Below are 12,772 nucleotides of genomic sequence, written 5' to 3'. Positions count from 1 at the left end.
TATCTCTTCAGCTGAGAAGCAAGTCAATGCCAATGATATTTCTGTAGCTAATATTTCTCTTTAAATATCCTCTCCTTCAAGCTCTCCACGTGTACAGTTCACATTGACTTCAGGAAGTGGCCTATAAATTAAGAAGTTGTGAATTTTGGACATTTGATGAGTGGGATACACAACATATATGTCTTTTGCTATTTAAGTGAAATTATGAAAATGAGAAAGCAAAGTTTGTTTGAAGCTAATCCTCTTGTTTCCTTTTTCTTCTGTTCTGTGTGTTGCCACTTTGCTATCTCTAGAGGAGATAAATACCACAGGTTTTTGTAATGTTTTCCAATTTTCATTCCAGTCCTGCTGCATTATTTTCTCCAGAAAATAGTGTTAGGGTTTTTTTCAGATTGTCATGCATGTTATTGTTTCACTCTCCAGCAGGAATTTCCTATTACTGTAATGTGAAGAATTCCACAAAACACACTCTAGGGTCAGCTTTGCATGCTGTGATATTGTAATGGCTACAATTTTTCTATGTGGTTACAACAAAGCGATTCTGATAATAAAACGGCAACAAGATTCCCAATCCTGTGACTGAAATGACTATGAAGTGACATTCAGAAGGCTTGCATATATAGTGGGGAGATGAACAAAAACACTCCAAAAGAAACACTAGGCACAGAGATGAACCCTTGCCCTTCTTGGGCACTTGATGCAGCTACCTTAGATTCCCTGGCTCAGTCTCAGAACTTAAGTTAATCTTCTGAGGATGATAACCTAAATAAATATTTAAAATTATATAATTGTGCTTTACAGGGCATATGCTTGTCTCTGTTGCCTGCCTTTTGCCTATTAAATAGCAAAGAACATTTGTCAGGAACCAGGAAGCCATAAATCTGAACCCAGTTTATGGATTTTGAATTTGCACTTGCAGTTTCTCAGAAATATACCTTAGTAAGTGCGTTAAAAGTCTAATTTGGGCTTAGAAATCCTCTTCCCTTTGTCTTGAGAATGAACTGCAATGCATCCTGAAATATGAGACCTGGGAAGATGGTGACAGCATGTAAGAGGAAGACTGACTCTATCTGTAGAGATGCGACATCTGGCCTGAAACATGATCTATTATGCCATTATAGGTTTCTGGTCTGATAATTTTAATTTGGTTTTAAAAAATAAAGAAGGTGCTTCTCTGTGCCAGATTGTCTTATGAAGACCAAATTACTGAACAGTATCTCCCTAAGGAAGACTTGCAAGAGAACACATTGCAAGAGAATAAAATGCTAATTATATTTCATTCCTCAGAGGAGCAGTAGGTCTTTGAGAAATGCATAAATAACTGCACTAGAAGATATTTTGCCTTACTTGGTTATTGGAGCAGGTAATTTACGCATGAAAGCTCTGCTATCTGCTGACTATTGTAATAGAAAAATAAGTTGATTTTTCTTTTGCAGAAATAATCATATTAAGTTACAAATCCTATGGCCAAAATATTTTAAAGTGTAGTCTTCTGAGAGAGCAGATTTTAAGCCTTTTCAATTATGAGATAGTAGAAGAGGAAAAGGTTACAAAATAAATGAGAAAAAGAAAAGATTACTTCTAAGTTGCTTTTTTTCAAGAACTATTCCTTAGCATGTACCAGTATGTTCAGATATGCAGTTGTAGAATCTTCAGTATCAAATCCAGGTTTCATTAATCAGAACAAAAGTGCATTTCAAATGCATGGACCTTGAAGAAAAATAGCCTATTAATATAAGGCAGCTTGGTACATTTTGTATTGTATTTGGCATGCCACTTTGCAGAGTTGTCTCCTTGTTTGTGAAATTTCTTTTTGTCTCTTCAAAAAATGTAATTTCCAGGTTGGATGAGTTAATTGAAGCATTTCTCAAAGATAATGATCCTGATAGCTCTCTAGATGTTGGTGCTGACATGCGGAAGATCAAGTATTGCTTCATTTACATGAAGGTATTTTTTTTAAATGGGGATCAAAGTGTGAGTGGTACTCTGAAAATAATTTGAAGATATTCATGGTTTAAAAGTGTTAAAAGAAATTCAATGTAGTTGAGAGGCACTGGGAAAGGGTAAAACAATTGAACTTGAAATAGTGTGGAGGACTCATAGAAAACTTAAATTTAGATGGGGAAATTCAGCAGCGTTTTGTGGAAACATCAGGATCCCAGCATGCAGTAAACTGTAAGACTGGAAGTTACTGGAATCAAGACAAGTTGTTTCTATATGGATAAATGTTCTCATCTGTATTTCCAGCATTGCTGAGGCTTTATTTTGGACAAACTATGTTGACAGAGGTAAAAATGTAGGTTAAAAACATTATATCCCTTTACCTGTTGCACTAATTCTTCTGATGGGGTTGCAAGACCTTCTGAAATATTGAGAAAACAAGATACACTTGATAATTGTGAAATTATAGGAGATAATACTTTTCTGTATTTTGGGATATTGTCTTTTCAATATAACAGTGTATACATTCCTGATTTGAATTTATTATTTTTAAATAATTAGTTTTTAATTATATTTTTAATGCTATGATACTAGAGAACACTGGAGTTTGTGTAGAAAGAGTAAATGGAACCCTTGCTAATGAAGATTAAAGAATACAATTTGTTTCATACTTGATTCAATGGATATAATTTGACAGTCAACTGTGGCATGATTTTTTTCTGTCAAGACTATAGAAAGGTTTTACCTTTCTTTCTATAGCTAGACTCCCTCAGAATAGAATAGAGAGTTGGATGGAAAGTTAAAAGAGTGTGCTTTTTTGTTTCTCTTTATAGCAAATTATAAATCATCCAATGACTTCAGGTAAAAAACTGCTCTCAGAAGACATCTCTGAAGAAAAAAACAGTAATGAAGAACTGGAAAAACTGAAAGGACTTCTGCAGCAAAGAGACAATGAAATCAGTATCCTTTGTGGGGAAAAAAGTACTATTTGGGTTTGAGATGATCTTACAACCATTTTTCTTTGTGTGACAGAGGCTGTGCTGTGTTAAAGGAAATACTCAATTTCCAGCTTTTATGTGACAGGACTTCTGCTTTGCAACTGCTTCTCTTTCCATTTTTACCAAAATCTAAATTCTGGATCCAAGCACCTCTTCGCTTTAGAATGGTCCAACCAATAACCAAATATTGTGGATCAGGCCACATTTAAAACATTCTCCTCAAGCAAATTAAACTACTTTTTAGAGGGGGAAACTATATAAAGCATATAAAGATGCTATATAAAGACCAATCTATACCTTACAAAGAATAGAATTTCCTATGTGTCTTATTTTTAGCCAAATGAGGTGTTGCTTTGGGGACTACTGGGCAATTTGCCCTTAGAACAAATATAAAACTTGTACTTTTTGCATTTAAATTTAAATCATTTTACACATTAAGTGCTAAACTATTCAGACGTGCTTTGTCCGTTTCACTGCCTCACAGGAAACATGAGTAGCTGCACTGCAGCATGACAGGTGGGAGGTATTTTAGCAGTTTGGCCGACCTGTGGGCTAACCACAGCCACTACAGCCCCAGCTTTGTGGCTACTCAGTGGGGAAAGTTTGTAATACAGCAGAGAAATTAAAATATGGGGTTGTTGAATGTAAAGGTAACAGGGGTTGTCTCATAGTTATTAGTAAAGAGCAAACTCGGTTGCATTCTTTGTGCTCAACAATTCCAGCTCAGTTTTATGTGTCAAATGAGAACAGCATTTTTTATTGGGGTGTAGCATGTTACCTGTCTGAACTAAGGTGGCAGGAAAGCTTCCCCATTTCTGCTCTTTCACAGATGATAAGATTGTGTTTTTCCAAGGTGCAGTTTCAAATAAATTTAACTAATACACTTACTCATTTATTTTGAAAGAATTTTCTTTTAAAAACTTCTTCAGTTTTTTTTTTAATGAAAATTTTAAGATCTGAGTTCCCAGAAACATTTCCTCCTGACATGAATTACTTCATTAGCATGAGAAAAAAAGCAAAAGATCTCTATCAAACACACTTCTGCTCAACAGATTTATACAGCTTTGCTCACAGAAGTGAAAGGAAGAAACTTGTGCAAATCCATGCAAGAGTTAAATAGAAAGAATATAGGAAGACTTTGAAGAGAAGACTGATTTAGGGAGTCTGCAGTGGCTAAGTGACAGTGCATCATCACTAGAACATTAATAACATGTCTAATGTGATGAAATGGTGGAAAGTATGGAAGCTGTTGAATAAACTATGAGTTCCCTCTTGCCTACCGTAGCTAGAAGCTATCATAAAAACTGAATTGGAAAGTGTTTTATTATTATTACTTAGTCTAGTTAATAATATTCCCCAAAGGCTACTTAGAATTTCTGCTGTTCATTAAGAAGATTAATTAGGATTAAGAAGAGCAGCATATTAAAAAACAGATCTCAGGGACTTCAGTGTTGCTAATTGAATGTATGCAGGATTTCCATTATATGTCCTCTATGAGCTGTTAGGCAAAATGTATTTATATTTAATATACTTCCAGTAAATTCACAGTGTTATTGCAAGAAATTTCATAAAGACTTTTTCTGAATTTTAGTGAACCTTTTGTGAAAAGCTTACAGATAGGATATACTTGCAAGGCTACCTGTAAATTAAGAGGTTTTTTCTTTTGTTATTCTGTAATAATTTTTTTTTTTATTACAGAATTTGAAAAATAAAAAGGGCCTACCACAATGGCAATAAGATCCTGTTTGTCTGAATATGCTTTTATCAGGAGTTGATTGAATGGAATCAACCACTGTGGTCAATGTGTGACTTTGTTATTGTGTTAGTAAGAACTAATCTGCTGTTTGGAAAAACTGAGGTGGATGAAAATAATTGCAAAGAATATGTCCAACTTCATTTTCACATTCACACATATGCTTCCATAATGTGAATTTTTTCACTTTGGAAAAAATAAAAGGCTTATGGACAAACAATGATGATAGTCGCTTTAAAAAAAAAAAGAAAAAAATTTTCCTTAATATATGTTGCAGATATTCTGGTAACTATGCTGAAAAAAGAAAAAAAGAAAGCACGAGATACTCTTTCCCAGCTTAATGCCACCTCTGCTGGTTCTGCAGTCTTGGAGCCGTCTCCTTCTGTGAGCTTGGAAGAACATCAGAGTCCATCTAGATGTTCTAGTCTGAAAGAGGCAAAAGTTTTCAGTTCTTCCATTCCCAGGCTACCTTTTCTTTCCAGAGCAACAGGTTAGTGTAATTAATTAAGTGAACAGTTATTGCATCATTCCAGTATGACTTATAGAATATCCTTCAAATGTAAACCAAAACAAGGAAGCTTTATTTTTAGTACTAGTCATATTGTGCTAATCCTATATCTACAAATGCAAGGTTTAAAATTTAAAGCCTTCTAAGGTGCTGATGGCTTTTACAAATTTATGTAAATACTCTGTTGAACAGTCGTATGGAACCATAGTATAAATTCAGTTGCAGGTCCTTTATTCTTTCAGTAAATTAAGAGAAAAAAATGGGGGTTTGAGCATAACTCATTAAGAAATATAATAATATTTTCCCCTGGAAGATCCATTTCAATTTATCCATATAAGTGATATTTCAGGATTTAAGTTTCTGTTTAAATCATTGTAGAAGCAACTCAAACAATTAAATAATATTGACCAGTTAGTATGGATTGGTAGGGCAGTTTTTATAGTGGTTATTTGAAAAGTGTTAAATGTGGATCATTTTAATTTTCTTTCCTTATATCATTTGAGCTAGTTATTTATGAAAATAGGTAACAATATTCTTGCAAGTTGTTAATTTCAAAATCCACATGAAAAAACTTCCAATAACTGTAGACAGGTTGTTCTTGCATGCTTTAATGTTTTCTTCATTTTCTAGTTGAACTGTTCAAATAAAAAAATTTTTTGGTGTCAGCAGGTTCTAGAAGTTCTTATGTTTTTGTTACAAAAGAACATACCTTGTCCTAAATTATCACATGTTACATATTCTTGATTTATATTTCTGTAAGCTTTTTATGCATTTTGTGGGGTGGCTAGCTGAAGAAGAGTTTTTAACATGAAACTCAGACATGGCAGCTGGCAAGTAGAAACTTAGATTCTGCTAGAGTACTAGTGGGAATGGCATAAAGTTGCCAGTTATCCTCTAAAATTGCATTGTAATTGAACTAGTCAGTTTTCACACTTGCTTTTTTTTTCAGTTGCTCAACTACTGAGGAATTCCCTTTGCCTTCTACTTTTTGTATTCATCATCCTTCTTCTCATTTTATAGGAAGAATTTATTGGATTTAGTGTCACAATACTGTAAACTAAATATAATCATGTCCTTATAACACATTTCCTTTTCATTACCTGAGAAATATGCCTGCAAATAATAGCTATATTTTTTCAACAAATTGCTAGTATAATTACATCTTTTATACAGTGGCATTTCTTCAATCTTTTAAAAAAAGCCCTCATAAGCATGAGAAAATTCTTAGTATTGATCAGTGCATTCCCTTTTTACAAACATTGTGTGGGTACATTCATATGAGTTTTCTTTTAGAGTAAAGTAGGAAGTTTGAGCGTGTCAGCTCAAATTGACTGGGTTGTAGAACCTTATTGCCTGCACTCTGCACTGGCAAGGCCAGGTTGGATGGAACCCTGAGCAGCCTGCTCCAGTGGAAGACATCTCTGCTCTTGCCTGGGTGTTTGGTACGTTGCCATCATCAAGGTCCCTTGCAATCCAAACTATTTTGTGATCCTTTGCTAAGTTTGGATGAGACATTGTTCTCACTAAAGCACAGAGCCTCATTTTTCATCTATTGAAAGACTGAAAATGATGTTCATCACTATAAAATTATCTATCCATTTCAAAATCTATCTAAGCTATATATATATGTATGCTATTTTTTCTATAGGCTTTAAGAATTCACTAAATATTGTGAATGGGCTTGGGCCAGAGCCAGGATCAAACTCCCAGGTTGAAGCTTTCATGTAGTATTAAAGCTATTCTTCATAATTTAAAGCCTTTGCATCCTTTACATTGTTTATGGAGATTTCAATTTACAGCACAAAGACTTTATAGTATGTTAACTATTTGAAATTTTTTGCTTTTCATTTAATTCTGTACTATCAAACCTGCTATCAGCCTGATTTATTGCATTACAACATCATATTTCTATTGTCTTTAATGTGTTTTTCATTTTCCTATCTAATTTCCTTATCCTGAAAGTTAAATTAGGAAATCAAAAGAAAATATAGGAAAAAAATACTTAGTTTAACAAAATAGTTGTTGGAACATCTATCTAATAATTTGTTTAAAAATATATATATTTATAACCGTTCATTTATTTTGCAGTTGATTTACTATGTAGCTTTACATTTGCTTGCCCAGAAACAGATCTTTACCATTCTGTGATAGAATAATATTCTTACCATTTTTTCCCATATGATCTAGGACCATATCTAGATTGAAAGATATGTGTAACTAGGTTTCTTTTCTATCCTATCCAGACACTTCTTGAAGTAAGAGAAAGGCAGTAATACTATTTCACTGCTGAGCTTGATGTGATAATCTGTGATAACAGGAAATTTATCTTGATCTCATCACAGCAATAAAACAATTCCTGGTCCAAATTTGTCTCTCAGCAGGCTGACTTTGAAGGTAAATGAGTAGTGACTCCAACAAGAGTTAATGTTCTACAGGTACAGCTGTAATTTATCTCTTTTTAGGTCATCCTGCACTGAATGTGCATGGTCTTTTCAGAAGAAACTGAGTGAACATAAAAAATCTTCAAAGATTTGGCATACAGTATTATTTACCTCCCTGTACACTCTGCCTTTTCCCCACCATGTGTATTCTGAAACTCTCAACAGAAGCCTTTAACCGCAGCACAGACTCAAAGATTAACAAGGCCTAACACCCAGATTTGATTTCCATGTAGGTTTTGGGCACCATTATATAATATTATCAGCTGATAATACTAAGTTGTAAAGAGTTTATTCCATAGAGTCATAGAATTGCTTGGGTTATGTGAAGGTCCTTAAGAATCATCTAGTTTCAAACCCCCTGCCGTGGCCAGGAATGCCACTCACTAGACCCGGCTGCTCAGGGCCCCATCCAAGCTGGCCTTGAACACTTCCAGGGGTGGGGCATCCACAGCCTCTCTGGGTAACCTGTTCCAGTGCCTAAGCACAGGCTGAGCAAAGAATCCGTTCCTAACATGTATTCTAAACACACTGTCTTTCAGTTTAAAACCATTTATCCTGTCACTACCTGTCCATATAAAAAGTCCCTCTCCCTCCTTTTTATAAGCCCCTTTAGATAATGGAAGGACACAATGAGATCTCCCTGGATCCTTCTCTTCTCCATGCTGAGCAACCATAGCTGTCTTTGCCTGTGCCTGATTTAATGTTGAAAAGTACTTTTTCTGAACAGGTATGTCTTTAGCTGCTTGTTTGAATATTATATTTGAAATAATGTCACCAATAAAATATTGTTGAATATGAGATTTGATACCACTGGAGACCTAATTAAGAACAACTCCAATTCGACATGTGGATCGTTGCTGTTTTGCATTGTGCTTTTTTCAGTTTGTGTCAGAGTATGGATTAGGCTGTACTTCTTGACAGCCACAGCAGAGAAATATGCAAATTCATAGTGTCCTGGTAATGCCCTAGCTTTCTCTCCTGGTTTTGAGTCACATAGCATTGAATTCTACATTAATTAAAAATGATACCAGTTTACATGCTGTCAGATTTCTTCTTCTTGGATCCCAGAAGACTTCTTTTAGGGAGGACTGAATGGCAGGCTAGCTGCCTGGAAGCATTGGAAGGCTGCCTGCTGCTGTCATTTTGTCAAGTCAGATGGCATAAAACAGTGAACAGACCAGAACTTGCTATCTTAGTGTAGGTGTTACACCATAAAAGGGGATAACTTGCTTTTTAATATCCATCCTCCATCACAGAGAGCTCTAAATTATAAATCCATCACCACATGAGGGAGAGTGAGCAAAATAGTCTGGCATAGTAGCCATTGTTATTATTGCATCATAATATCTTTCCTGAATCTGAAACAGACATAACTAGCTATGAATTTAAATTATTTCAGATAATCATACCAGAAAATGCAAAGTTATTGGCATAATAACCTGAGCATAACAAATGCTTCAGCAATTTTGCTTTTAATATAATCATTTAGTTCATAATCATAAAGTATCTACTGCAGCTTTGTGTTAATAATTCATATCTTCTAGACATATAATTGTAGAACTACATGTAATCCTTCTTAGGAGTTGAGTCCATTGTTAATTAGTAGTTTCAGGATAAATCAGAGAATGAATGAGTCTATCAAAACAAGAAAAAAAATCAGTCTTCATCAGACAGTAGAGTGATAAATATTGTATTGTATTTTACTTTTATTGCATGATATCACTCCTGTACAGAGAAGTCTTATTTTGGAATCAGTTTCTGATTTCAATGATGGCCGCTTGCCTTTTAGGATAATTCTGTCAGCATAAAAGATGATATATGTATGATATAATTTTTTTACCCTGCTAGATTTGTTTTTCTCCTGAAATATAAACAGTTTAGTTACCATAAAACAGTGTGACTATTGTGACATTTAAAGAATGCAGTAAATCTTAGTAAGAGGTTCAAACCGTTGTATATGCTGATGGATTTGAGAGTGATTATTTTGCTCTTACAAAAGATTTTGTTAGGATAATGTTTTGACCAGTTTGAGCCCTTTCATTTTTTTTTTTCATCGAGAAGTTTTTTGAGAGTTTTTTGAGAGTTTTGTGAAGAATTTACCTTCTTTGTATCCCCTTCATGATTTAAGATCACTTTTTGCTTGACACCATGAAAACACCGATATAAAAAAGTGTTCCTCCTGAAAGGCTGACTAACTGGCTTAGAAATGTAAGGTGAGAGATGGTTTCTGTAAACAGATTATTCTTATGAATAGCATGAAAATAGTGAAGCTAAGACACATACTGCTCATTTCTGAATGCTAAATATTTCTGTCATCTATTAAGACATTTTAAAATATATATCTTTTCTATTTATGTAATAATTTGGGGAAAATGCTTCCTTCTCTTGTTGAAAATCTATCTATTGTCTGAAAAGAGAAAGTTCCCTAATGCAAAAGGCTGACTGAGGTTTTCAGACAGTGGTTTTCCATCTTATGTCTTTCACTTTAGAGTAAAGGCAGGTCTCAAACATTCAGAAAAATTATATGCTTAGCAAACCCATATGTATCTTGGAGCATTTTCTGTGTCCAGTAGTGCTTTCGGATATCTGAAGGCAGAGTCTTGGCACTGTGCTCATGACAGATCTTTTGTTAACAAACACATGTAGTTATTTTATTGCTATCTGGCCAATAAAAGAGTTCACTGGTGCATTTAGGGCACTGCTCAGAATTACTGTTGATCTTTCTCATTAGTCAGAAAAGAAAGTATGTTCTACATTTTCTGTTAAAGGTCCAGGAAAAAGTATATGTCCCATTTGCTCTCCAGCTGAACTTCTACCAGCTCCTAGTAACATGTAGTGCATATTTCATTGCTACTGTTAAATCTTTGTAAAAACTATTTCTTGTTACAAAGATTTGTTAATTTCTGAAGCATTAAGTATTTCCTATAGTGCAGAGTGATTATAGTGTAGAGTGCATTTTGCCAAGTTTAAGGACCAAGCAGGAAGTGTGACTTCACTGCTTGATTTAGTTGTTTTAAAAAGTCTTCAAAATAAATTCAGCAAATATTAACAGACAGCAGAAGCTTTTGAACAATTTTATTCAACTTTACTTCTGATAAGCTTAGCAAAGTTATTTTCTGGTATTTCAAGTTACCAGATAAAATGTGTATTGCTAGGGCTTCAATTTATGTCATAATTATGAATGGCTGTCAATGGCTATCTATGGGATGTTTGTAGCATGTAGCTGTGAAAATTTTTTACTCTGTCAAGTGCTGTTAGACATTTGGTATCTCGGTTGTCTTTTTAAATCACAGTTTTATTCCCTTTTTTAATCTAGTGACATGAACAAAAAAGTAAACATTTAAACTCAAAGTGATTTCTAAAACAGAATTACCCTCCTTAAATGTACACTCGCTGCAATAAATACCAAGCAGACTAACTCTGAATTTAAAGGAAACTCAACTAGCTTCTGGGGCTTGCTCATTTGTTTGTTTGGTTGGTTTTTTGTTTTCAACATCTATTCTTCTATCTGTACTGCTTCCAAGAGCTTTATTTTGTTGGAATTCACTGTGAGTCCACTGTGACTTTGGCTTGAGTGAGAACTTTGAACTCACTGAGGTTAGTAAACAGCAAAAAAAGGACTATGTTAAGAAGTTTAAGACTCCAGAAACATCTCTGTGAGGAGCAACAGATGACTATTTCTTGTGACAAAGAAATATAATTACATGTTATTGGATTTAAAGGGAGCTTCTGCAATTGATATTCAGTGATAAAACCCTCTGTGTTACAATTTTCATCATCTTAACTAAGTGTTTAGAAATATGAACATCAGATTATTTTTATGAGATTAAGCCCAGATTTTCCTCTTTGGTGCTTGGTTCCCATTTGCAACTTCAAAGGCAAATTTTGTAACTTGTAAGGATTTAATGAGAGTGAGAAGATCATAGCAATACTTTCACTAATTTTTCAGAGACACTTAACCTTACTTATATATTGAAAATGTTGTTATGTATAAAAACTTACTTCTTCCATCAACAGTTTTTCTTTCTTCACATTTATTTGGTTTTACAAAACATGTCTGTTTTTTCTAAGATTCTCATCATGTTGTTCTTTCCACTTCTCAAGTGGGAATCTCTTCTGATGTAGAACGTATGTTTGGAAGCTTGTTAAAGATGCTTTTGGCAGTTTTTACTGCCTTCCTCTTGAGTCTGTTTAGATGGGGAAACTTTCCAGTATTTTTATACTAGTTTACTGTTCTCTCATCCAGATTAGTCTGCTAAATGTAACCTAGTGTTCCTTGGAAGTTCTCTGCTATTTCAAATCTTTTTGGCTTTCTGTTTCATTAGCCATATTTTGGCTGTCCAAAAATACTATTGGATCCTTCAAAGTAACTCCTTAAAGTTTTTTTGGGTTTTTTTGGTGGCTGAAGGTCTTTAACTCTTGATATTTTAGAGGTAAAATATGCTTCCGAAAGTTTCTGCATGTTTGAAGGGTGATCAAATTCCTTTATATATTGACTGTCAGGTTTGGCAAATACCTCTGTAAAACTTCTTCCATATTGTTGTTGTTATGAACATCAGTCTTGAGAAACTACAATGCCTTTTAACAGAGACACTACATGCAAATTATGTATGCATATGGGTAATCAAAATACTGCAAAGTTCTTCTATTAGCTTAAACTCTAGATATTTCTGTACAGACATTACTAATTCTGCTAAATAATATAATATGTCATGTCTTGAACTTTTTCAGTAAAATAACTTTAATGCTGGGTTGAAAAATTTCTATGATAATGTCTAGATTTCTGTCTCTTTTATTTGTGAATTTAACCTAAAAAAACCTTTTTTTCATTCTGTTCCTGGCAGAAACAGATATTTTCTTGAGACTCTAGTCTCAGCATATTTGAATATAAAACCAGAGTAGGAATTAGTGGAAATATCCTACAAATCCCTACCTTTTTTTCCTGATATTTGTACATTTGAGCAGGTTAAGTTTCATACAAATGTTTCAGGCCAATTTCATGCTTCTGTTCTTGCACAATTTTTTCACTGAAGTTTTCTATGCCTGTTTGCCTCAGTGATAATTGACTCTTAAGTTTTGGATGCTTTTGTTGAAAAAATCATTGCACAGTTCACTTACCTCTGATGCATCA

At 34.1% G+C, this 12,772-nt stretch overlaps 1 protein-coding gene across 1 annotated transcript in view; it reads left to right on the top strand.

Moving 5' to 3' along the window:
- Positions 1-12,772, top strand: part of KIF6 (kinesin family member 6) — a 172,759-nt gene that overhangs the window by 76,973 nt on the left and 83,014 nt on the right. Inside the window, exons 12-14 of the mRNA XM_064708913.1 lie at positions 1,842-1,947; positions 2,775-2,901; positions 4,970-5,182. Of these exons, the coding sequence (XP_064564983.1) occupies positions 1,842-1,947; positions 2,775-2,901; positions 4,970-5,182 (446 nt within the window). The remainder of the gene's footprint in view (positions 1-1,841; positions 1,948-2,774; positions 2,902-4,969; positions 5,183-12,772) is intronic.

Source organism: Zonotrichia leucophrys, chromosome 3, assembly GCF_028769735.1.
Source record: "Zonotrichia leucophrys gambelii isolate GWCS_2022_RI chromosome 3, RI_Zleu_2.0, whole genome shotgun sequence".
Classification (NCBI taxonomy): domain Eukaryota; kingdom Metazoa; phylum Chordata; class Aves; order Passeriformes; family Passerellidae; genus Zonotrichia; species Zonotrichia leucophrys.
Note: the sequence above shows the minus strand (reverse complement) of the source record. Positions and strands in the feature narration are given on the sequence as shown.